Genomic DNA, 23,749 nt, shown 5'->3' with positions numbered 1-23,749 from the left:
TTTTGCTTTCCTTCTCTCTTCAACCATTTCAAGAGTTTCTTCAGTCATCCATTGAGGTCTTTCTCTCTTTTTAAGTAGAGGTATTGTCTTTTTGCATTCTTGTCTGATAATGACTCTGACTTCACTCCATAGTTCTTCTGGTTCTCTTTCAATTAAGTTTAAAGCCTCAAATCTGTTTCTTATTTGATCTTTATATTCTTCTGGGATATTTAAATTGTATTTTAGCACAATGATGGCTTTGTTCTTCTTCTTTAGCTTTACTCTGATTTTGTCTATGACCAGTTCATGATTTGTACCGCAGTCTGCTCCTGGTCTTGGTTTTGCAGAAAGTATGGGACTTCTCCATCTTCTGCTACCAATTATATAATCAAATTGATTCTTTTATTGACCATTTACAAACACAAAATTATATTAACAAAATATATAAAATATATTGACAGAGTTTGGCTTGTAATTGTGTGACAAGAGAGATGTTGGCACTGCTGTGGGCCTCTAGGTGTTGTTGGACTACAACTCCCATAATCCCTGACGACTGGCCATGTTGCCTAGGGTTGATGGGAACTGGAGCCCAACAACATTTTAAGGACTACCCGAGTCCTTATATCCCATCTTGAACACTGAGATCACCTGGAGGAGAGCTGTTAGTTATCCCCCGGGTTGCAGAGGCCTGACTGGCCACTAGGGATGCTGGAGAAATCCAAATGGAAACAGGTGTGGAAATTTCCACAACTGGTATGTTCATCTGAGCTCAGGAATCTGAGGAAGCTCAGGATATCACGCAAACAAATACGAGCAGTATTTGCAACCTTGTTTTTCTAGTCTGCAAACATTATATGAATAGTTATGTTATTTTCTGCATTGTTTTTGATGTTTTCCTTCCACTGAAATGTAGACATTCGTTATGCAATTAATTACATACGTTTCAGCCACAGCAGACAGCAAGACAAATAACATAGGTTTTAGCAGAAGCTGAACTGCAGTGGAATGGAGACAGTGCTGATTGCGATGAACCCAGGACAGAGAGAGCTAGGGGCGGTATAGAAATGGAATGAAATAAATAAAATAAATAAATAAATTGCAGGTGGCATTGCAGGACCACCATCGCTCTTTCTTCAAACTGATTAATATGTGAAGCAATCTAGTAGTGATTGTCAGATTGAGTAAAACACAATCTGGTTTGTTGTAGAAAAACCTTGACTGTGCCCTTTTGAACAGTTTTATCCACCTCTTCAGCTAAAAAAGGCTCTTAGAGCAGCTAAATTACCTCCCCACCAAAAAAATCAATTAGGCAGTTCCAGCTAGGGGTGTCATAGAATTCTTATGAAATGGAAATAGAAGTGGAAATTGCCGATGCTCGCTTATTCATCCTGTGTCTGGAATGGAAATCAATCCAGCAAACGCCATCAGTTTTTTTCTGGGCTTCAGGTATTTGTGACCCCTTTTTGTGTGGCACATTTTTCAAGACCCATTGATTATTTGTATATATGTGGTTTTAGGTTTTTATTGGTTTGTTTGTTACAATTGGTTTTGGTGTTTTACTGTTGAAAGTTGCTTAAAGTAACTAATAAATACTAATAATGATAACTGTTATTGCTTTCAGTCAGGAAATGATACATAACTGATTACATCCCCCCATTTGCATTGTGTTTCTTTTGCACTGAAGTGAATGGGATGGAATGTAACGACAATGCAATTACTACATAAATTATGTAGGTTACATAATTTTGCCACAGCAGACAACGGAACAAATGCTGTAGTTTTTGACAAAGATGAACTGCAGTGGAAAAGAAACAGTGCTACATGCAATGAGTATCGGAAGGAATGGAAAACAATGCCTTCTTGCACCCTAGTCCTAGCCCTAATGCTTACAGTCTACAAGTCACAACACAAAAAGTGATGGGGAGGGAAATGGACTGCCTTCAAGTCGATCCTGACTTATGGCGACCCTACGAATAGGGTTTTCATGGTAAGCGGTATTCAGAGGTGGTTTACCATTGCCTTCCTCTGAGGCTGAGAGGCAGTGACGGGCCCAAGGTCACCCAGTGAGCTTCATGGCTGTGGGGGATTCAAACCCTGGTCTCCTAGGTTGTAGTCCAACACCTTAACCACTACACTACACTGGCTCTCTGATGGGGAGGGAGAAGGGGAAAAAGCAAACTCAGGCACCGGTTCTTAAAAGTTACAAGTTCTTATCATCCCCAACTGGAATATTCATGTGGACTGATGTGAATGGCTGCCGCCAGATGACAGCTGAGGTGTCAATGGCTCTGGTGTCCCTGCAGAGCTGCTGGAATAGCCCCACTTTCCATTCTCCCCCTCTGCTCCTGTGACCTGATGGTCTGCAACTCCAAGATCTCTCCTATGAAACAGATTGCTTGGATCCACTTCAAGTCAGTGCAGTGGTCCTAATGACATGGAGTTCTTCCATGACTGGAAGATATAAGGGAAACTCTGAATTCATTCATATGCAGAAAAAGAATGGTGGAAAGACTGAAAACAACCAAGGCTAGAAGCTTCCTTTCATTGCAATGTTTTGAAATAATTGCGCCCTCCACCCAAAAGATTTAAAAAGAAGCAAGGCAAGAATGACTTGTTTTGGTCAGAACTTACTTCTTTTTTCCTGAAAAGGCTTAATGACTTGTGGGGGAGGGATGGAGGGAATCAATAGATGAAGTAAAAAGAATACCTGAACCGGTTGATTTTTTAAAAAAAGCATAAGAAGCTGCCTTACATTTAGTCAGACTATTGGTCCATCTTGCTCATGTCATGGAGTTTACGACTAGGTTCTCTTTGGAGGAGACTTAATAACGAAGCCAAAGCCTATTTTAAAGTTATTTATTCAGCAAAGCGCTTCACTGGAGCAAAGTACACAACTAACAAATGGCGGTTGGGTACAGACATATATACCCCTACATGTGTCATAGCCATAGCAACAGTCTCATCCAATTATTCTGTGCCACTGCGATGCTCGGTCCACATACTAGCTACACCCCTCTATGCATTCTTGCAAAATCTGTGTCTTTGCGCATGTTCAGTCTGCTACAGCAGCTCTACTCATTATTGCCTATGTGGTTCCCCTGCTTAGAAGGAATGGCAGCCAGAATCCGCATCACTCAGTACTGTCTACACTGACTCGTAGCAGCTCGCCAGGATTCCAGATAGGGGTCTCACCCAGCTCCACCAGGAGATACCTGGGATTGAACTTGGGACTTTCTGCATGTAAAGCAGGTGCTTTGCCAGGTAAGCAAGAGGGCCATCTAACCCTGAATGCCTCCCTCTCTTTTTTTATTTTGCAGAGGGAAGAATCTGCAACAAAGAACTGGAAGTCTTGTCTGAGAACCATAAGGACTGTAACCCTTTATGCAGCCATGGAGAAAGTTGTTAAGAGACTCTTCTTTTTTCAGGCTGGTGGCAAAAGAGTTGTGTGTGTGTGTGTGTGTGCTTCTCTTCAAGCTTCAGCACTTCAGACTGACATCGCAGCACACCTGCAAAAAGGGTCGGATCCTCTCCCCATAGAACGATCCCAAATGGAAAGTGAAGATGAATTCCCCAGTGTCGGCATCAAAGAACTCCACACAACCCCCTTCATAATCCAGGGCCACCCGGATCTTCCTGGGCTCTCTTCTCAAGGTCAAATCGGTTGGCCGAGGGGAAGTGAAAGCCAAGAACTGACAGGGGGAGGGCGAGTAACAGGGCGGCTTCCCCATGGCCCAGATCCCTTCATGTGGGTTAATGTCGATGTGTCCCTTCTTCCTGACTGACTCCGTTGCAACCCCCACGGCCCACGTTGCCTTCCTCCACACATCCACCTCCCACCAGTGTCTTCCAGAAGTGAATCTCTCACAGCCCAGCACGAAGGGCATCATATCAAATCTCTCTGGGTTGTCAGGCAGGTTCTGCTCTCTCTGAACCCTCCTCACACTATTCAGGTCCCTGGACAGAATGAGCAAGGGGTGGGCGGTGTCTGGATCCAGAGTCACATTTGCTGCAGGAAAGAGCAAAGAAACAAAAGAATGAAAAAGGAGTCTGGAGAGACTCAGCAAAAGGATTAGCCTAAGGCTGTGGGGCACACTAGTCTCTTCAAAAGCAGCGAGAATAGGTTTTCTGGCTGTGTTTTGAAGCGACTCTGCCTTCGGCTGAACACACCTCTCTTCCCCACTGCTGCCTTCAGGTCTTTCAGGACTGCCCACAGCAAAGTGCTGCTGGCCCAATCACTGTCTCTGTCTGAGCCTACAGCAAAGTGTTTCCATTGGCCACACCTAGAGGGGCAACAGGTAGAAAACCAATCAGGTGAAATCTGTCTGAAGCTGAATTAAAAAGAAAATGCACTCAAGCTGATCCAGCCAGTTTTAGAGTAAAAGGGGGCAGAGTCTGACTAGCATTGTGTGCCCCCATTTCTGGTTTTGGTGTGCAAACCCCTATACAGCTTGGGACCAGCATACCTGAAAGATCATCTTACCCCTTATATACCCAGTTGATCACTATGCTCTACAGGCAGCGATTGTGAACCACATGAGCTTTCCTCATCAACTCTAAGAAAAGCCCTGCATGATCTGATGGAAAAAGTCCTCTCCCCAAGGCTTGCCTATCACATGTAAAACTTAGTGACAGAACATCATCTTCCTCCTCCTCTGGAGCCTTCGTAAGTCACCGCTGCCTTTTAAAAGAATGTTATTATTGTGTTTATGACGTGGCAGTTTTCATTTACTGTCAGCCATCTCGCAGGCCTGTTGTTAGGCAGAAAGGCAGGAAGTAAATGTAAGTAAACTGCACATGTTATATTACAAGCTGTTAATAAAAAATTAAATTCATAAATAAATGTTAAGGAAATAAAGTATCTACTCTAGCCTTTGTTTCTCACAATGGCCAGCCTATGGGAAATCGCTGTTTAGAGCAAGATGGGAGTGGGTGGGGTCATGCCCCTGACACCTGCAGGGCCTCATCTGTATAGCTGTATGCACAACGACTTCCATATGACCCTGAACAGGTCATAAAGGAGTCTTTGTGTGTTCAGCTGTACACATGAAGGCTTCCTCCTATGGATGATCAAGCTATACATGCAGACACCATGGGGAGAGGCTACCCCAGAACACATGGGATTCTATCCAATGTTCGAGTAGACTCACTGAAAGTCATGCACCTAAGTTAGCCATGTCCATTGAGTTAAATGGGTTTACTTTAAGTAGGACTAACATTGGGTACAACTCCATGGTGTCAGGGGAAGGATTATTCCAGTGTATCTCCACATCCCTGTCGCTCTACATGCGAGCTCTAACACTTGAACAGACCAGTGATATGGTGGTGGCTGAAATGCAGTTTGATTTCACATCTTTTGTTTTTGTTTGTTTTAAAGATGTTTTTAGTGTTTTGTCCCTTGTTTGCTGCCCTGGACTCCTTCTGGGAGGAACGGCGGGATAGAAATTTAATCAATCAATCAATCAGTCTCATGCCCCACCAAGCTCCAGTTCACTTTCCAGACACTTTCTACTCTCCCCCCTCTCTCGGATTTTTTTTTAAATGTATTTAACAAAATTTATATACCGCTTGATTGTGAAAAACCTCTAAGCAGCTTACAAGATCATCATCCTGACTATCCTGGCTAACCTAGACAGCCCTGTTACTGCCCAAGTCTTGTCTGAGGAAAAGGAAGAGAGATCAACTAAATTTTCCAGAGCAAGGCTGGTTCAGTCATTTGTCTGATTAAATCACTGAACAAAGGGTGGGTGCTGAGACTCCACCTTCCACCAAATGTTTCCCATGCCATCTAGTTTCTATCAGATATTTACCTTTGTTCAGGGCTTGCTTCAAATAATCTGTTATGTGGAGGAAAGAGAGACAAACGTAAAGGCAGATCCTTATGGAACACAAGAAACCCCCAATTACACCCTGAGGGCCCCTCCAGACGTCCTTTTTATTGTGTATTCATGATCATTTGTGTGCTCATGATGGTATCATAGCTGTTATATGGGATCCCTCTTTCAATACTGTTTTTGCCTGCAAAAGTTTCAGGGTAGGCATACTGCTTTGTTTCTAATCAATGCATTTCTTGTAACTTCCTGCTGAAATCTTATAACTTTTTATACCCTGCTTGCATTGCTTGCAAATCTACAATCCCGCCCCCAACCCCTCACCAATCCTTGTACACTTAGACCTTGCGAACCCCCTCAGACAAACTCATTAAACCAGGGATGGGGAATCATTTTTGCTCCCACCCTGTGGGCCAACTTTAACAGGTGGGCAGGGCAACCCCAATGTCAATCACATGACATAAATGTAAGGACACGTGATTGACACCTGTCAAAGTTGACCCACAAAGTGGGGGCAAAAAAGGTTCCCCAGCGCCGGTCTAATGAGTTAGTGGGGTTTAGTCTTGGTTACGCCTCCCTGCTACCTTCCCTCCTCCCCTTTAGAGCTGGCTAAGACCCCCACTTTCCCCCTCCTCTCTTAGACCAGCCTGTCAGGAATGTTTCTCCACAGCCTGCCTGAACTACTTCCTGATGCTTCCTCTCTCCTTTGCCTCTGTGATATAGTTCACAGTGCCACCTGTCTGTTGGGCTGCAAACTGCAGCATAATGGATTCAGGGTGTACATTTTTATTTATATAGAAATGTCCTGGGGTCTTTTTATTTATTTATTTATTTATTTTATTCAATTTTTATACCGCCCACAGCCAGAAGGCTCTCTGGGCGGTGCACAACAGTAGGTAAAATACAATAAAATCACATAAAAAACACTAAAAGGCAAACATATTAAACAATATTAAACAATTAAACAATCTGGTACATATTAAAAACTAATAAAATATATTAAAATGCCTGGGAAAATAAAAAGGTTTTGACCTGGCGCCGGAAAGATAGAAGTGTAGGCGCCAGGCGTACCTCGTCGGGGAGACTGTTCCATAATTCAGGGGCCACCACTGAAAAGGCCCTGGATCTTGTTACAACCCTCCGAGACTCTCTATGGGTCGGAACTCGGAGGAGGGCCTTTGATGTTGAACGTAGTGAGCGGGTAGGTTCATATCGGGAGAGGCGTTCCGCCAGGTACTGTGGTCCCGCGCCGTGTAAGGCTTTATAAGTCAAAACTAGCACTTTGAATCTGGCCCGGAAACGAACAGGTAGCCAGTGCAAACGAGCCAGAACAGGTGTTATATGTGCGGACCGTCTCGTCCTCGTCAACATTCTGGCTGCCGCGTTTTGCACTAGCTGTAGTTTTCGAACTGTCTTCAAAGGCAGCCCCACGTAGAGTGCATTGCAGTAGTCCAATCTAGAGGTTACCAGAGCATGCACAACTGAGGCGAGGTCGTTGCTGTCCAGGTAGGGGCGTAGCTGGGCTACCATCCGAAGATGGTAGAACGCATTCTGTGCCACCGAGGCTACCTGAGCCTCGAGGGACAGGAATGGATCGAAAAGAACCCCCAGACTACGAACCTGTTCCTTCAGGGGGAGTGTAACCCCATCCAGAACAGGTTGGACATCCACCATCTGGGCCGAGAAGGCATTCACCAACAGCGTCTCAGTCTTGTCAGGATTGAGCCTAAGTTTGTTAGCTCTCATCCAGTCCATTATCGCGGCCAGGCATCGGTTCAGCACATTAACAGCCTCACCTGAAGAAGATGAAAAGGAGAAATAGAGCTGCATGTCATCAGCATACTGGTGACAACGCACTCCAAAACTCCTGATGACCACACCCAGCGGCTTCATGTAGATGTTAAAAAGCATAGGGGACAAAACCGATCCCTGCAGGACTCCACAATGGAGAGTCCAGGGTATCGAGCAGTGCTCCCCAAGCCCTACCTTCTGGAGACGATCCACCAAGTAAGAGCGGAGCCACTGCCAAGCAGTACCTCCAACTCCCAACTCCATGAGTCTCCCCAGAAGGATACCATGGTCGATGGTATCAAAAGCAGCTGAGAGATCAAGGAGAATCAACAGAGTTACACTCCCCCTGTCCCTCTCCCGACATAGGTCATCATACAGGGCGACCAATTCTGTTTTTGCTGCACTATAGTGCAATATAAATCCGCCACTATAATGTAAATCCACCACTAATGCACTATTACTGCGTTAATGATATGTTGCAAAAAACACCGGGGGGGGGGGAAAGCATCAGTCTGGAGAGGCCCTAAGTGCATCCTAAAGATGAGCATTTAAATTAGGATGATATTCATATGAATTAATTCCTTTGATATGGGATCTTCAAGGGCAAAGAGAGTTTCTTCACCCTTCATCCAGTCCTTGCTTACCCTGTCTCAGTGGGGGCCCTCCAACATTCAAGCCACCACTGTGCACCAAAATTTCTCTTTCATTCTCAGAAAATTACCTGCTCTCAGAACTTGCTCCAGAGACTCTGTTATGGTAGGGAAAAGGGGACAGAATTACTCAGAGTAACATGTTCTTTCATGAACAACCCCCTTCCTCCAGCACTCTCACGTACAGGAAACTCCTCATTTAGATCAGCACTTAAATTAAGATCTTGCTGGCCGCAAATTTTTTTTTTTTATTGTGGAGTCTGTCGAGGGTAGCAAGAGGAAAAGGAAGCCATCTGGGAGGATGACTTTAAAACAGGAAGGGAAAGCCCCTTCTATTTAGACTGCTCCACATTGAGATATTTTGCTAATTGGGGTGGGGGCAGCAGGAGGCAGTGAATATTTTATGCATCTGTAAGATGCTCAAGGCCAATGATATAGGACTGTAAACCCACTGAAATCATTAGGTCCATTCATTTCAATGAGTCTGCTCCAAATATAACTTGTTAGATAGAACCCTTTGGGTTGTATTCAACATAGTGCTAAAACAATCGTTCTATCAGTGCAAGGATTTATCCTTGTGCAACAGAACAATCTCCCCCTCTCCTTCCCCCCATGTTCCCTCTAAGCATGTCATGAGTTTTTCCCCAGCCCTCCAGAGCAGACTTGGGGATGGAACAGGGTGCACATGCGGGGAGGCGGGAAACCCCATCACACAAGTATTAACTGTGGCACTAGTGCAAAAAATTAGCTGAATATCGCCCATTGCATCCATCTTTTGTGTACCTGGAGAAATGTTCCCAACTAATACAGCATCTAGGAGAAAGAGGTGGGACTGGTGTTGAAGTTTTGTATACACTGCGGTGGAGTGTAGAAATAACTAGTCTGCAAAGATTGGCAGTTTGGAAAAAATTAAGAAACTTCAGGTTGATTGAAAATGGAAATGGACTTCCTTCAAGTTGATTCCGACTTATGGCGACCCTATGAATAGGGTGTTCATGGTAAGCAGTATTCAGAGGGGGTTTATCATTGCCTTCCTCAGATTTATTACTCCTGGGAAATATAGCCATTCTGAGTACAGACATATTGCATTGCAGAGTACAGACATAATGCAGAGCAGAGTAATGAGGCATGCACTCAGAGGGGCCCTCTCTAACTAACAAAGAAAGGAAGAAAAGGGAGGAAGAAGCCTGAGGAAAAACGAACAAGTAGTTACTTTAAAGAAGGAATTGGCAGAAGGAAGAATAGATTGCTTTTCTGACTATCGCCTCCCACTGGTTCAGGTTACTTGTTACATGTGTTGGTGCTTTGCTCCCAACAACTGGCTCTGAAATATTTTCTCTTGGCTAGAAAGCGAAGAGATGGGAGCATAATGTCCAGCCAGAATTTTTATTCATGCACAACCATTCAAATACAGATGGGAAGATTTTATTTATAAAAGCACCCATATACCATCTTTTGTCACTCCAAAGGGGACCCAAGTTATTATAAAAGAGATCATCTTGCTGCATGTGCATCATCACAGTTTTTACCACCGATGGTGGTGGTGATAATGATGAGGTGATAGAGCCACCATGCCCAGTACTAAGGGATCCTCGTTGGTAAATTCTTTGATGAGCAGAGAAGGACAGTGGCATCAGGCAATCTAGCCTCCTTCCTCAGGTGGAAGAGTTTGGAGGCAGGGAGAGAAAGAGCTCATGGGTGCTTTAATGAAGGACAACATTTTCCTGCTGATGCAGCTTTCCTCCTCCAAGGGCCTGCCAGTGAGGAATGGAACAGGGGCAATGATTCTTAAGATGCTTCAGGCATCTTGAGGATCCTTGCAGAGAAAGACAGCTCCCCTTTTCAAAGGATTTGACTCTTTGCAACCAGCCTGGAACTGGAGCAGTCAGAGATCGGTCATCCACCCCCCTTCTTCAGCTGTCGCCAGCACCTTTGTAGTTCTCTGTGGCCTTCTCTAAAGTGGAGTTTTTCTGGGTGAAAACTCTGAGTCTCTCTTCCGGCCTGGGAAAAAGGTCCACCACGTGTTCTATTAAATTCTTCTCACACCTAGAAGAGAATATGTTCACGTTTAAGGAATAACAGTAAAACATCATTCTCCTGTAAGCGTGAATCATTAAATGGCAGGCTAGGGTCTGGCTCAAGATCCTCTTGTGTGCAAGGTGCCCAACCTGCTATTTTAAAGCTTAAAATCATCTTGAACAGTTTCTACTTAAATCAATTTCACTCTTAATGGGGAGTGGAGGGGGAGGGAATCTCCTGTGTAGTAGTTATTTTCCCTCACTGAAATGAAACTGACTAGATTAGAAGCGGGACTGGTGCCAGCACCTGACATCATTGGGCAGCAGTTGGGGCCTCAACACTCCAGCAGGACCCACTGTTGACACTTGGCTCGACCCTCCCCCTTATTTTTTTCCTCCAGCTCAGCATCCCAAGCAGCATTGGGTCTAGACACCATTTAAATGTTCCACAATGCCTTGCAGCAACACTATGTTGGTGTCTGCCTGCTTCCTTGCTGTTGCCATCACCAGATTAGCCCAGCAGGGCCCACCAATGTATGAAGGGACCTCAGTCACCAGGGGGCATGTTGCCCAGGACTTACTCAAGCCTGGAGGTGTTCCCAATTAGCAGATTGTGTGGAAGTATTCAAGGTTTCTGCATCAAGCGTCAGATTGCCCTTCACGCTAGGGTATAGATTTATTTCCCTAATATCAACCATTTTGGACCCTACAATTGGCAGGTGAGTCTTTGTTAGTGGTGCTGCCATTGGGTGCTGCCCAGTTGCTGTCAACCTGTGACAGGGCCTTTTCAGTGGTGGTTCCACATTTATAATGCTCTCCTTTGTGAGGTACATCTATCTCCCTCATTACTGACTTTCAGGAGGAATTTAAAAACATTCCTGTTTACCCAGGCATTGGATGACAGAAAGGCAATTGCAACCCTGAGGTCTCTGGTTGAGAGAATATTTTAATTGTTTTTTAGAATGCTTTTAAAAATTGTTTTATCATTGATGTGTTTAGTGCCCTGGACTCTTTTGGAACAAAGGTCGGGATATAAATTGAATAAATCTATCTTCTTCATCATCTAGAGTGCCTTTCATCAAAGGGATCTCAGATATGAGCATTAGAACATTTAGGAGTGTATCTAAGGTTAGTTCTAAGCAGAGTAGACCCACAGAAATGAATAAACATGGCTGAGTGGGGTCCATTAATTTTTCAATGGATCTACTCTGAATAGAATTCAGTTGATACCAGAGCTTGGAAAAGTTACTTTTTTGAACTACAACTCCCATCAGCCCAATCCAGTAGCCATGCTGGCTGGCACTGCTGGGAGTTGTAGTTCAAAAAAGTAACTTTTCCAAGCTCTGGATACAACCAATGAAGTTTGGTTCCCCAGGGCACATTCAGCCAACCTGTTTACTGAGCATTCATCCTGAACTTTGTATGGAAGTTATACATCTTCTTGTCAATCAACTGTTATCCCACACTTTCTATTGCACTTTCTCATCACTTTCCCTATGCCCAAAGTCCCTTTTTCTTTTTCCTTTTAAAAAATGGGTTTGTTGCACCAGAGTGCTATAACCCATTTTAATTGTGCAGACCTAAATCTCCCAGTATGGGATCGAATCCCTCTTGCAAAACAGCGACAGTCTGTAAGGTAGTTTCAGTCTCATGGTAATTTCTCTGCTGTTCTTTGAAGGATCAGGAGGGGCAAATGGACAAGAGAGGAGGAGGAGACAGCATGTGCAGCTCAGGTCAAGGCCCCATTGTCCAGTGGTACAGTAGAAGCTTTGTGTGTAAAAGCGTCCATGTTCTATCCATGGCATCATCTGTTAGAAGAGTCTCACATAGCAGAGGCTGGAGTCCACCGCACTTAGCTAGATGGACAACCCCCGTAACGTCCCCAAAGGGAATAGGTTGCTAGCAGTGGTGGCTGGTGACTCCATGTCAGTGGGCAGTGGAATTCACTCTGGGTTTTAGTCTGACATTTCAAGGAGCTGTCCATAGTGCTGAAACCTATGTGTGGTGCGTGCGCAGCCTTAGTTGTTGGGAGGAATTTCACTAGAAACTCTCTAGTGATCCTCTTTCCAACAACTAAGGCTGCATGCACACCGTACGTCTAAGCACATTTGTTGAGGGAGGGTCCTGGGAATTGTAGACTCCCAGTCTCAGAGAGAAGGAAACAATCTTTTTTTTAAAAAAAGGATGGGAAGCCTGGGACACTCCAGGTGTTCTTAGACTCCAACTCCCATCAACCCCAGCCATGGGTCAGGGATGATGGGAGTTGTAGTGCTGCAGTCCAGCAATATCTGGACAGCCTGAACTCCATCAGGGACTAGGGTTGGAAAGTTTTGTTAATTGCGGTTCTCTCAGTTTCTCACTTTTCCAACTTTAAATTCCGTTCGCCTTTCTGCATCCATTTGCATTTTTTTCTCCAGCATTTTAGTGAGAATTTCTCTTAATAAACACACTTTTTGTATGCAGTTTTGACTAATATATACATTTTTGCAAGCAAGTTCTCCTAATGTAATGCATTTTTGTATGCTATTTTCACTTTATATATTTATGCACACTTTCCCCTAATATATGCATTTTTGCAAACATTGCTTAGTTGGAGAACTGCATCACAAAATTCAGATGTGTGAATTGTGAGGATGGCTGTGTTTCAGTTCTCATGTTGTTTTGGAAAGTGTGGATTTGATAAATTCGGTTTTACATGCAAACTGAATCTAATTTCTCCCCCATCCCTATCAAGGACAAGACTGCATACACACAACACCATACAGCCCATGATGACTTCTCCCAAAGAATCCTAAGGACTGTAGTTTACCCCCCCCGAGCTACAATTCCCAGCACAAATGACAGTTCCCAGGATTCTTTGGGGGAAGCCAAATGTACGGTGTGTCTGCAGCCTAAATCCATTTAAGTGCTGTGCTGCTAGAAGAAAAGTATTTCCATTGTACTCTGTTGCATTGTATTTTGCAGTAAATGTTTTTTGGCCCTCCTTTGCAAAAATCTGATTTTTTAAAAATGGGATTGAAGTTTGGCAGCAAATGAAAAAGGAAAAGGAGTGAGAAAGAGGAAGAAAAAAAGGAGAGGAGCATGCACTGTACATAAAAACAAAGAGGCAGAGGTGTGCGAACCACACAACTGAAAGAAATAGTATCAATTGTTTGCCAAAGCACTCCAAGGGGAACAAATCTCTCCTAGGCCAAGATTAGGGAAAACAGAAAGGGGGGATGGAGAAAGAGCTGCGTACCTGCTTAAGGCATCTCTGATATCCTGAAAGAAAGAAATGGGCGTCAGCTACCCAGACAGAACAAACACAGGACTGCTTCTTTATCTAGTGGGGATTCCTTTTCCCCCTTCCTTGTCTGTGGGAAACAAATAGATCCTGCCTTCTTCATTCCAAGAGACCTGGACGGCATCTTTGGGACCCTCCTTTTTATTGCACATTCATTATGATTTGTGCTTATGATGCTATCAGGGTGATCATACATGGTCCCACTTTCAATAGTGATTGTGCCTGAAAAAGGTTTGGGGCAAGCACACTGCTCCATTTCCATTCAGTGTGTATCCCGTAATATCCTGCTGAGATCCCAGAACTTTTTATATCACAAATGTTCTGGTTTAGTTTTGCCCCACTTTTGTTGCACTATAGCCCGTTTCGGGCAATGATCATGCGGTAGCATGGGAGAAGCACTGCAGAACAAACTAAAGCAGAATTAATCCACCACTCACGCCCTATTATTGTGTCAAGAACATGATGCAGGACACACCTGCCATAAAACAGCAGTCTGGAGGGGCCCTTTGGGTTAGTTTCACTGTGATGGGGTTACCGGTCCATTGCCTGCTCCTGGCTCATTAAGTAGGCCTCAAGCCTCACTGCCAGGCACTAACCAGGCAACTGCTCCTGAGGGGACCTTGATGGGACACTGCCTGAAACTCCAACTGTGGGAGTGGGAGGCAAAGGAGCAGGGTGGGGCATCATCTCAGACATCTGCTTGATGGGAGAGGAGCCCAGCTGCAGTACCTCAGGGAGAACAAAGGGTGGGGAGACAAGGATGTAAAAAGCCTCAGAGAGAGGGAAGCCGAGGAAAAGCCCAGTGGGGACACAGGGAACCGGTGGAAATAGCTAGGGCCCTCCACAGGGAAAGGGGAGACTTAGCTCTCACTTCTCTTCCACAGGATCTTCTCTTAACCACACTCCTCTACCATCCTCAGGCTCTTCTCCTAACCCTACTGGGCAGGGAATACTGGTGTCCTAGGTTTACCCTTCACATGGGTAGAAGTTCAGGACTTAAGCTGGCCAAGCCTAACAGTATGGGAACAAGGCACCTTAGGAGGGAAGGCCTACTGCAGGACTTTACTTATTGGTGAAAATAATCCGGGCCATGGGCAGAAGCAGGCATGTGAAGCAACATACCTGAAACAAAGCCATACTTGCAGCGGACCAGATGTGTGTTGGTGCATTCTTTGACCCCTTGGAAGGCATTGAACATGTTTATTTTGATGCGCCCTTTCCCCTGGGGTTCAGCAGCACACTCACCTGCAGGATTTCACTTGCGGGCTGCAGGCACTTCCCTTCCATCTCCGCGATCAGCTCATTGAGTTGGGAAATCTCTTCAGAGAGTTTGGCAAGGTTTTCTTCATGCTTCTTCTCCATCTCTTTCCCCAGATCTTCCAGCTGACTGAGCCAGAGGTGCTGCTTCTCCACCAGGAACTCCTGCATCCTCTCAAAGGCAGACCCGGCCTTCTGCTTCTCCATTTCTAACTGTGTCTGGGGGGCGGCAGGGAATACAAAGAAATGAATGGGCAGAGGTAGAATGTGAGGTTCTGCCAAGGGAAGTTCTCTAGTAGCCTGTGGCTATACCAATGAATGACATGATTGTTCACAAAACTTGTGGGTACAGAAAAGGGGGGCACTTTACCCCAGGTTCTTTGCCACAATCAGTGTGGCAGGGAGGGCATGGATGCGGCACATGTTTCAACACAAACCAACTTAAAGCAATTTCTTTTAAATTGCACAGAGAATTATAAGCCATTGGAAAAGGCAAGCAGGTGAATGTAAATTTGATGTTTTGTGTCTGGTTCAGATAGCTGCATAGGTGGTGATTCATCCACATGAAGGAAGAGTTGGTGCTTCCCCTCTGCCATATGGCTGAAGGAAAACACATGATGCAGTCCTATCAAGTAGACTCTGCTCTAGCAGAGGCTAAGGATGGAGGAGAGGTTCATATTTAAAGGCAACCTTTGCACCTTCTGAAACAAAATGCAAACCGAAATACAGCCATCCTTCAAAACTCACATTTCTCTGAATTTTGCAGTGCACGTCTCCTGCCAAGTAACATGTATAAAAATGCCATACTAGGGTAAAGTGTGGATAAAAATGGATATATTAAAAATAACATACAAAAATGCTTTAGAGGGGAATTGCTTTGGGAAAAAATGTGTATTTTAGGCAAAATTGTATACAAAAACATGGAGATGATATTTGGAAAGGACCTCCCAGATTCTGGACTGGCAGAGTTGTTGGGATGCTTTTCATGCAGTTTCTGTAACATGTTCCCAGCTGGTAGGCACCCTTGGGTGCTTCAGCTGTGGAAAAATGAAACGCATTTTGAACCAGGTTGTAAACACTGTAGAATAACACAGATATACATATGTCAAACAGGGAAAAATGGTTTTGCATCACCAATGGAGGGCATGGGGATTCTACCTGTCAACACACCGCCCCTGCAGGTGAGCCTTAACATACACACACCTACCAGATATTCCTGCTTGCCCTGCTCTTCAGAAAACTGCTGGTTCATGAGCTTTTCTCTCTCCTTCTTCAGATATCTCAGATAGGCCTTGATTTTTTCCTGCAAAAAACAGAAACACCTTTTGCTTGGACAGGAGATCAACTTATTTTATTATTATTAAATTTATATCCTGCTCTTCCTCCCAAAAGGAGCCCTGGTCCCAAGCTGTATAGGGCTTTATACACCAAAACAACACCTTGAACTTAGCCCAGTAGCTAATGGGCAGCCAATGCAATTCACCTGATGCAAGTTACTTCCTTAGAAACTCCTGTCTGATCTGATAGTGAATGGCTAGTAACTTATTAACAGACCTCATTTCACTTGGGCAACCCTGGTAGCTGTGTTGTGACTTGCCCCCTTCCATGTCTTGCTCTCTGTTTTCAGTGGGAATGAATGGACTCACGTGAGGAGACTGAGGTTCAGGCAACCTTTAGGTTCAGGGTACCCTGGCTATGAATGTGTCAGTGTGATGTTCCTGCTTATATTGTAAATATGGTAAGTGCTGGTTATATAGAAGACATATGGTAAGTGGAGTGAAAGAGGAGGGGGAGTACATGAGCAGTAGAATGCTGGATGATTGGCTGAGCGTTTGAATGGCTGGGAGTATAAATGGAAGAATGACAGTTGAATCAGTGTGGTGGATGTTGGAGGTTGAGAGAGGTGAAAGAGAGGTTGTGGTGGTGTTTGGAGGTTGTTGTTGTTGAGAGTGAGTTGGAGTTCTGAGGCAATTAGTAAGAAGTCAAGTACATAACAGAATATAGATGAAACCATACGCTTGTGAAACATTCCTTAAGTAATCTTGTTATTTCTAATTCTTAATAAATATTTCTTGGTTAAATAAAAGCCTGATTCCTTCAGCTGGGATACACATATCAGGGGGAATAGCAAAGTAACCAAGGCTGAACAGTTTGTATCGAATGGTGGCAGTGGCGGATCGGAAGAAAGTGTATCCAGTCCCACAGAGAAACCCAGGGCTGTATGCTTCAGAGTCAAGGGGCTGCAGGGTTTTTTTAACAAATTACCTATACCCATTGACACAAGGTATTGGAATAGCCAGGCAGAGACTAGGTACAGTCTATTGGCTAAAAGGGTTACAGAGTGTCGGGTGGTGCTGCCTAGCAGTGGGATCTTTTGTGATCGGTGCTAGTGCTGTAAAGGGTAAAAATAAACCTGATGATCCTGTCTGCTGAGAGCGTCACAGGTGGTGCCAGGGAAGGACATCACATGTGGTCGCTGTAGCTTTGGGATACGAACAACAGAGAGTCCCTAAAAGTGGTGTGGCAAAAAGAAATAACAAACAAAGATTACTTGTGAGAGTGACTGGCAAAGAGTGTGTGGCAAAGTGTGAGTGAACTCCTAAAAACATGGCTGAATATATAAAGATGAAAAGAGAGGAGCTGGTGGAGAAGTGCATCACGTTCAATTTACCTCACGAGGGTAAAGGGGTAGATGAACTGCGGGTAGCATTGATAGCATTCACATCAATCCAACACAACCTGTCAGAGAAGAGAACCCAGAAGGGTATTCAAGCAATCCTGCTTATATAGAGTATTTGAGAGAGAAGTTCAAGTTGGAAACTGAGAGATTGAGGATGGAGGCTGATGAGAAAGAAAAACAGCGGGAGTTGGAAATAGAGAGGATGAGAATGGAGTTTGAGGAGATGGAGAAGCAACAAGTATTGGATGCTGAGATACAAGTGGAAAAGCTAAAATTTGAAAGAGAGAAGTTTCATTCGGATGAAACAAGAAAAGACAAAAATGAAACAAAAATCAAGATTACACCAAAAGACTTTGCGGTGTATGAGCCGGGACAAGACCCACAGATTTACCTCAACACCTTCGAAAAGGCAGCTCAGATGTGGGGGCTACCGGAGGATAAATATATACAATATTTATCAAATTTGATCAAAGGGAAATTGGCAGAGGTATACCAATATTTCCCCTCAGACAGGCCCGTCACATATGTTGAGTTTAAAGAGGCAGTGTACAAAAGATTCAGACTGGAACCTGACTATTTCAGAAAGTTATTTCGAAACTGCCAGATCCAGGCAGGGAGGTCTTTTGTTGAACTGGGAGCAAAATTGGTGGACATATTTGGAAAGTGGATGGGAAGTGCCAAAGCTCAATCAGTAGAAGAGGTGAAAAGCCTCATGATACTGGATCAATTATACCATCAGTTACCACCAGAAATAAGGCTCCTTGTCAAAGACCATTCCCCTAAATCTGTTCAAGAGGCAGCAGAGTTGGCAGATCATTTTGCCTCCAATAGAACTGGCTGGGTGAGCAAAACATCGAGAGAGTTTAAACCCAGACCATATAATGGTGGCAGAAAGGATGTGGTACCACAGCGAGTGAGTCCTCCAATAAAGTCTGAAGGGCACAGGACACCCCAGAGTGGATCTGTGTACCCCAAAATGGAGGAGAAATTATGTTATAAATGTGGTAGACCGGGGCACCTACGTTTTCAATGTGAGGTCGCCAACCCCATTGGTAATCCTGCTCAGGGAAGGGCAGTGAAAACAGAACCAAGGGAGTTAGAAACAAAGAAAGTTCAGTTCTGTCAGATAAACTGGACAAATGTACAAGACTTTGATTCGAGTCTGAGGGAAGAAGTGTGTGTGCAAGGGGCAAATTATTGGGTATTGCTGGATACTGGTGCCACTCAGATGTTACTGAGGCCAGATTTGATAAAATCTGAGGAAATATTACCTCAGGAAACGGTGACAATCCAAGGAGTGAGGGGTGAACCAGAAAGCATACCCATGGCCCTGATAAAATTAAAGTGGAGAGGAAAGGAGGAGATATGTAAAATAGGTATTAACGCCCAACAACAAGAACCAGTGATACTGGGAAGAGATGTTATGGGGGCACAAGGAAAAATATATGTGGTGACCAGACAACAACTTGGCAAAGCAACAGAAGCCATTTCAACAGAGGCTGAAGAAAACAGGGTGGAACCTGTTATCGAGCCTGAGGTTGCCATAGCAACCCCTAGCAGGCCTGCGGAGAGAGATACACTGTTTCAAATGGTCTCTGACACAGAGACACAGCAATTTAGGGAGGAGCTGAAAAATGATAACAGTTTGGATATAATAAAGGGAAAAGCCCTCCAACACAGAATCCCCTTTACAGAGACTTTGAGGGATCAAACTGTGTGGGAGAATGGTGTGCTGTACAGACTGTGGATGCCTGCTGAGAGAGAGAATGAATGTGAACCAGTCAAACAGAAGGTGGTGCATGTGAATATGCTTAGACCATATCACACCAGGGATGTTAAAGTTTTACAGGTCACCTTGTTCCCTGAGGGTAGTGGTCCCGAACGTCCAGATTTGGTACAGGAAAGCAAAGCAAAAGGAGGGGTAGATCAACTGGAATGGTCGGAGGAGGTGGAGGAAGAAGTCAAGAAAGAGATTCTAAGAGTTTTAATAAATTATGGGGATCTCTTCAGCAACAAACCTGGCTGAACCAGTATAGCCAGACATTCAATTGATACTGGAAATCATGCCCCAATCAGATCTGTTCCATACCGTGTGAATGGGAAAGTTTTGAATGAAACTAGAAAGGAGGTTGAAGACATGTTGGAACTAGGGGTGATCAGGGAATCCATCAGTCCCTGGGCCTCAAGTATTGTCCTGGTTCCGAAAAAAGATGGAACCATGAGGTTTTGTACTGATAATGTATATCACGCTATTAAAGACCCCTTTAATTCCCCCTTCTCACTTTGTCACTCATTGCCCTGTTTTATCTAGTGCTATGACCCATCCTTTTGTTACAATTAGCACTTGCCACTTCAGCCCAACTCTTGATAAGTGAAATAATGGAGCACCACTTACTGTTGTGGGTAACTGTTTCCCGCTTTTGTGAAACCAAGGGGAGAGATGCACTCCATTGCAGGAGAGAGAGTGTGTACAAGTTCAAGCAAAACATTATTTAAAAAAAAAAACTTCTGGAAATGTTTTTCATGGAGGAGAAGGCTATCAGTCTCTACTAGCCATGATGGCTGTGTTAAGCCTGCATAGTCAGAGGCAGTATACTTCTGAACAGCAGTTGGTGGAAACTGCAGGAAGGGAGAGTCCTCTTGCACTCAGGTCCTGTTTGTGAGCTTCCCTTTGGGGCATCTGGCTGGCCACCACGAAAACAGGATGCTGGACAAGATGAGTCACTGGCCTGATCCAGCGGGCTCTTCTTCTGTTCTTAAAATGAGGGTGAGGTGAGGCATTACTGTGGAGTCAGGGGGGAGCCCAGCCTGTCCTTACTGCACTAAGTGCACTCCAGATGTTTTGTACCCCACAACTAAGCAGAAAAAAAGTTCAGTTTTGGCAAGGAGTTTCAGTGCAAACCAGATTGTGCTAACAGAGCAAGCCTCTTTGATGGTGCGCTCCCACCAGCAATAGCTAACTGGCAGTGGGGGCCAGACTTTAAAGGGGCTTGCTCCATTAGTGCAAAGTTGGAAAAAACCCAGCCAAGGTGTTGGAGGGGAGAATTAGGATCCTTGCCAATGGATCAATAGGATCTTTTTCTGTTCATTTACACTTTGAAGCCATGATCCAGCCCTTTGGCCTTGCAATCTCTTCCCCTTGCATATTCTCTCTCTCTCTCTCTCTCTCTCTGACACACACACGCACGCACACACCAATTCATAATCAGGGGCAAACAGCCTAGACATAGACTTATTGTATTTATTACATTTATATCCCACCTTTCCTCTAAAGAGCTCAAGGCGGCATGCATGGTTCTCTTTCCCAGTTTATCCTCACAACAAATCTGTAAGGTAGATCACTACCATGGGATTTATTTTGCTATGCTGCTAGCAAGAGCTGGGTTTCTCTTGCCATATAATAGCTTTGTCACAGATGTGGACTATCTTCATCACACGTACCCAGGTACAAGTTTCCTCAATATTTTAAAACTCCAAAAATGTAGATTTAGGCTGTTTTGCTGGACTCAGTCATTCTAGCATGAGACATTCATCACTCTTTGATACCTGCTGAAACTAACAGCACAGTTCTATGCATGTCTTTCTCAGAAGTATTCTTTGGACTTCTCCTGTGCCCATCCTTCTTCTCACCCACATTTATTTATTTATTTATTTATTTATTTATTTATTTATTTATTTATTTATTTATTTATTTATTTATTTATTTATTTATTGACTACTGTAAATTGTATTGTTTTATTGATGTATTTTGAGGTATTCTGATGTGTTGATGTATTTTATTGATGTATTGATGTATTTTTATATTTGTGTTTTTTTGTAAGCCGCCTTGAGGGCCTTTTGGCCAAAAGGCAGGGTAGAAATAAACAACAACAACAATAATAGGTTAATCTGAGAGACAGTGTTTGGTCCAAGGTCACCCAGTGAGCTTCATGGCCAAGTGGGGATTTGAACCCTTGTCTCTCAGGTCCTAGTCCACACTTTCATCTTACGCCACATTTTTGAAAAGAAGATATAGATGGCAACAAGCTGGATGGTGTTGTGAGATACTCTTTCCCGCTAAAACTGGAAGATTATTAGGTCCCTTGCTGACAATCCTGCATTAGACTAACCAGTTTAGGCTGCTATCTTGCCAGGGTCAGGGAGGAAGTCTCATGGAATTCAGTGAGGCTTTCTTCCTAGTGGACATGGGAAGAAGTGTACCGTTACGGTGGCCAGAAGTAGTCCCTGAAATCAGTGGAGGCTGGTTCATTGGGGAGGTGCCCTGCCAACATCAGTGTGCCCTCAGATAGCTCCCACCTGATTGCCTTCCTACTTACAACCAATCCAGAGGGTGGCACTGTCAGTCTCAGTGTTTCCCTTGCTGAACTTAGCATTGAGGTGGATGGGGACAAACCTAGAATTAATTGGCTTAACCTGTCATTGGCACTGGCTCCATCTACTTTTGGGCTCCCTGCCTTCTGCCCCACCAGTCCCGAGGGACACCAGCTGCCACTGCCTGAAATTCCGTAATACATTCTGGTGGAGTGCAATCCTATACATGTCAACTCAGAAATCATTGAGTTAAATGCATAAGTGTGTAAGATTGTAGATTAAGTTCTACCTTTGACAGAAATGCCCTGTCAAACATAGAACTTAAGAGACAATTTTCTGAAAATTTTGAAACAATGGGGGGCGAGCGGGGAGAGGGAGATGTGTGTTAATCTAATCTGATTGTCTTCAAGGTTCAATAAGTAACTTTCATTCTTTGTTGCAAAACATAGAAATGAGACTCTATTTCCAATTTCAGGAGAGGGGTAAGATCTGTTCCGGTGGTTTACTTTTAATATGTGCAATTTCTGTTTACCTCTGAGTTATAGGTCTCTGCAGGCAATCCTACATATCTGTCATTGAAGCCCCAAAGAGTTCAATGGGGCTTACTTCCAGGGAAGTGTGTATAGGATAGCAGATTTAGTCAACTCTAAATTATACTGTGGACAAAAAACTTAAAAAAGGATTTGTACAACTGTAAAACATGTCCACTGTTTCTGTGCAAATGAGGAGGATGGTGAGAAAATGAAACCTCTTTGCACCCACCCATGTGCTCTCTTTGCCCCCAAAGGAGCCCCACCAGGTCCAGGGATCACCAGACACCACTGGCCTACCTTATACTGTTGGGAAGCCTCTTCCATAGGACAAACATCACGAGCTGGATGCCCCCTAGATCTGTCATATTCCACATAAATTGGGGTCTGGTCGTTCTTGGAGAAAGGGCTGGCTGCTTCTTCTTTCCCCTCCTGAAGTGTCTTGACAAGCTGTACGAGGTTTGCCAGCTGCCGGTTCGGCCTGAAGATCCTTTGCTGAATCGTTTCTCTGCACTGAGGGCAGGAAGGGTCTGTGTTGGACTCTCCCCAACACTGGTTGAGGCAGGCCTGGCAGAAATTGTGCCCGCAGTCGATCGTCATTGGGTTTTTGAAGTAGTCCAGGCAGATGGAACAAGTCGCTTCTTCACTGAGCCCCTGGATGTGACCCCCAGATGCCATGGCTGCCTCTCTCTGAAGCGTTAAGAAGAAGAGTGTCACTTTAGTTTGGGTGTTTCCTTTTCTGGAAATGCCTCCAAACAGGGGAGGATCCTGGCTGAGCTGACATCTACAGCACTGTATACGCTGGAATAATGATGAAAGAGCCCCTTATAAAAATCATTTAAAAAAACTCCAAAACTACAGAGTCAAAAAGGAGTGGGTTTAATTACTGCTCATGGGGAGAAAAGAGGCTATAAGCGAAATGCCTTAGCCCATTCCAGCCCCAACTATTTTGAAAGCTAATAAGTGACCCAGAAACCTGTTGATGATTAAAACAGGATGTTGCAAAATAGCACAGGCACCACATCGTGTGTCCCCCTCCAAATGGATGAAAATTCATCCTGAAAATTACACCCACACACATTTGGTGCGCTTTCCAGTAGATTTTCTGAATTCTAAATTGCCTTTATCTGCTTCTGAAGAACTGGAGAGTGAAGCAGTAACAGCTTCTCCTGCTTGCTTTCCCCTCCCCTTCTCCACCCAGCTCCTCTAATCTATTAGTTTTCCATGCTGTGTGTGTGTGTGTGTGCACAGAGTCCTGCACATTATAGCAGGGGCTTTTTGTGCAACCCTGGGGTCTTTTATAGGACTAGGGTGTCAGTGGTCTGGATGTCATCTTTAATCTTTGGCATATGATTTTATTAAGCAGCAATTGCCATTGATGCAGTAGTCTACAACCTGGTTTTTTGATGTAAGGTTTTGTTT

General features: G+C 44.3%; 1 protein-coding gene across 1 annotated transcript; it reads right to left on the bottom strand.

The window, feature by feature from the left end:
* Positions 1-2,844: 2,844 nt before the first annotated feature.
* On the bottom strand, positions 2,845-23,240 carry LOC133380994 (zinc finger protein RFP-like). The gene is made up of 8 exons (XM_061619315.1): positions 22,628-23,240; positions 16,014-16,109; positions 14,795-15,025; positions 13,505-13,527; positions 10,179-10,294; positions 8,320-8,346; positions 5,787-5,813; positions 2,845-3,985 (listed from the first exon to the last, which is right to left on the bottom strand). Exons 1-8 carry the CDS (start codon positions 23,003-23,005, stop codon positions 3,456-3,458), a joined length of 1,428 nt encoding a protein of 475 aa, XP_061475299.1. The 5' UTR covers positions 23,006-23,240; the 3' UTR covers positions 2,845-3,455.
* Positions 23,241-23,749: the final 509 nt, after the last annotated feature.

The sequence above is a fragment of the Rhineura floridana genome, chromosome 3 (assembly GCF_030035675.1).
Source record: "Rhineura floridana isolate rRhiFlo1 chromosome 3, rRhiFlo1.hap2, whole genome shotgun sequence".
NCBI lineage: Eukaryota > Metazoa > Chordata > Lepidosauria > Squamata > Rhineuridae > Rhineura > Rhineura floridana.
This window is presented reverse-complemented; position numbering and strand designations above follow the sequence as displayed.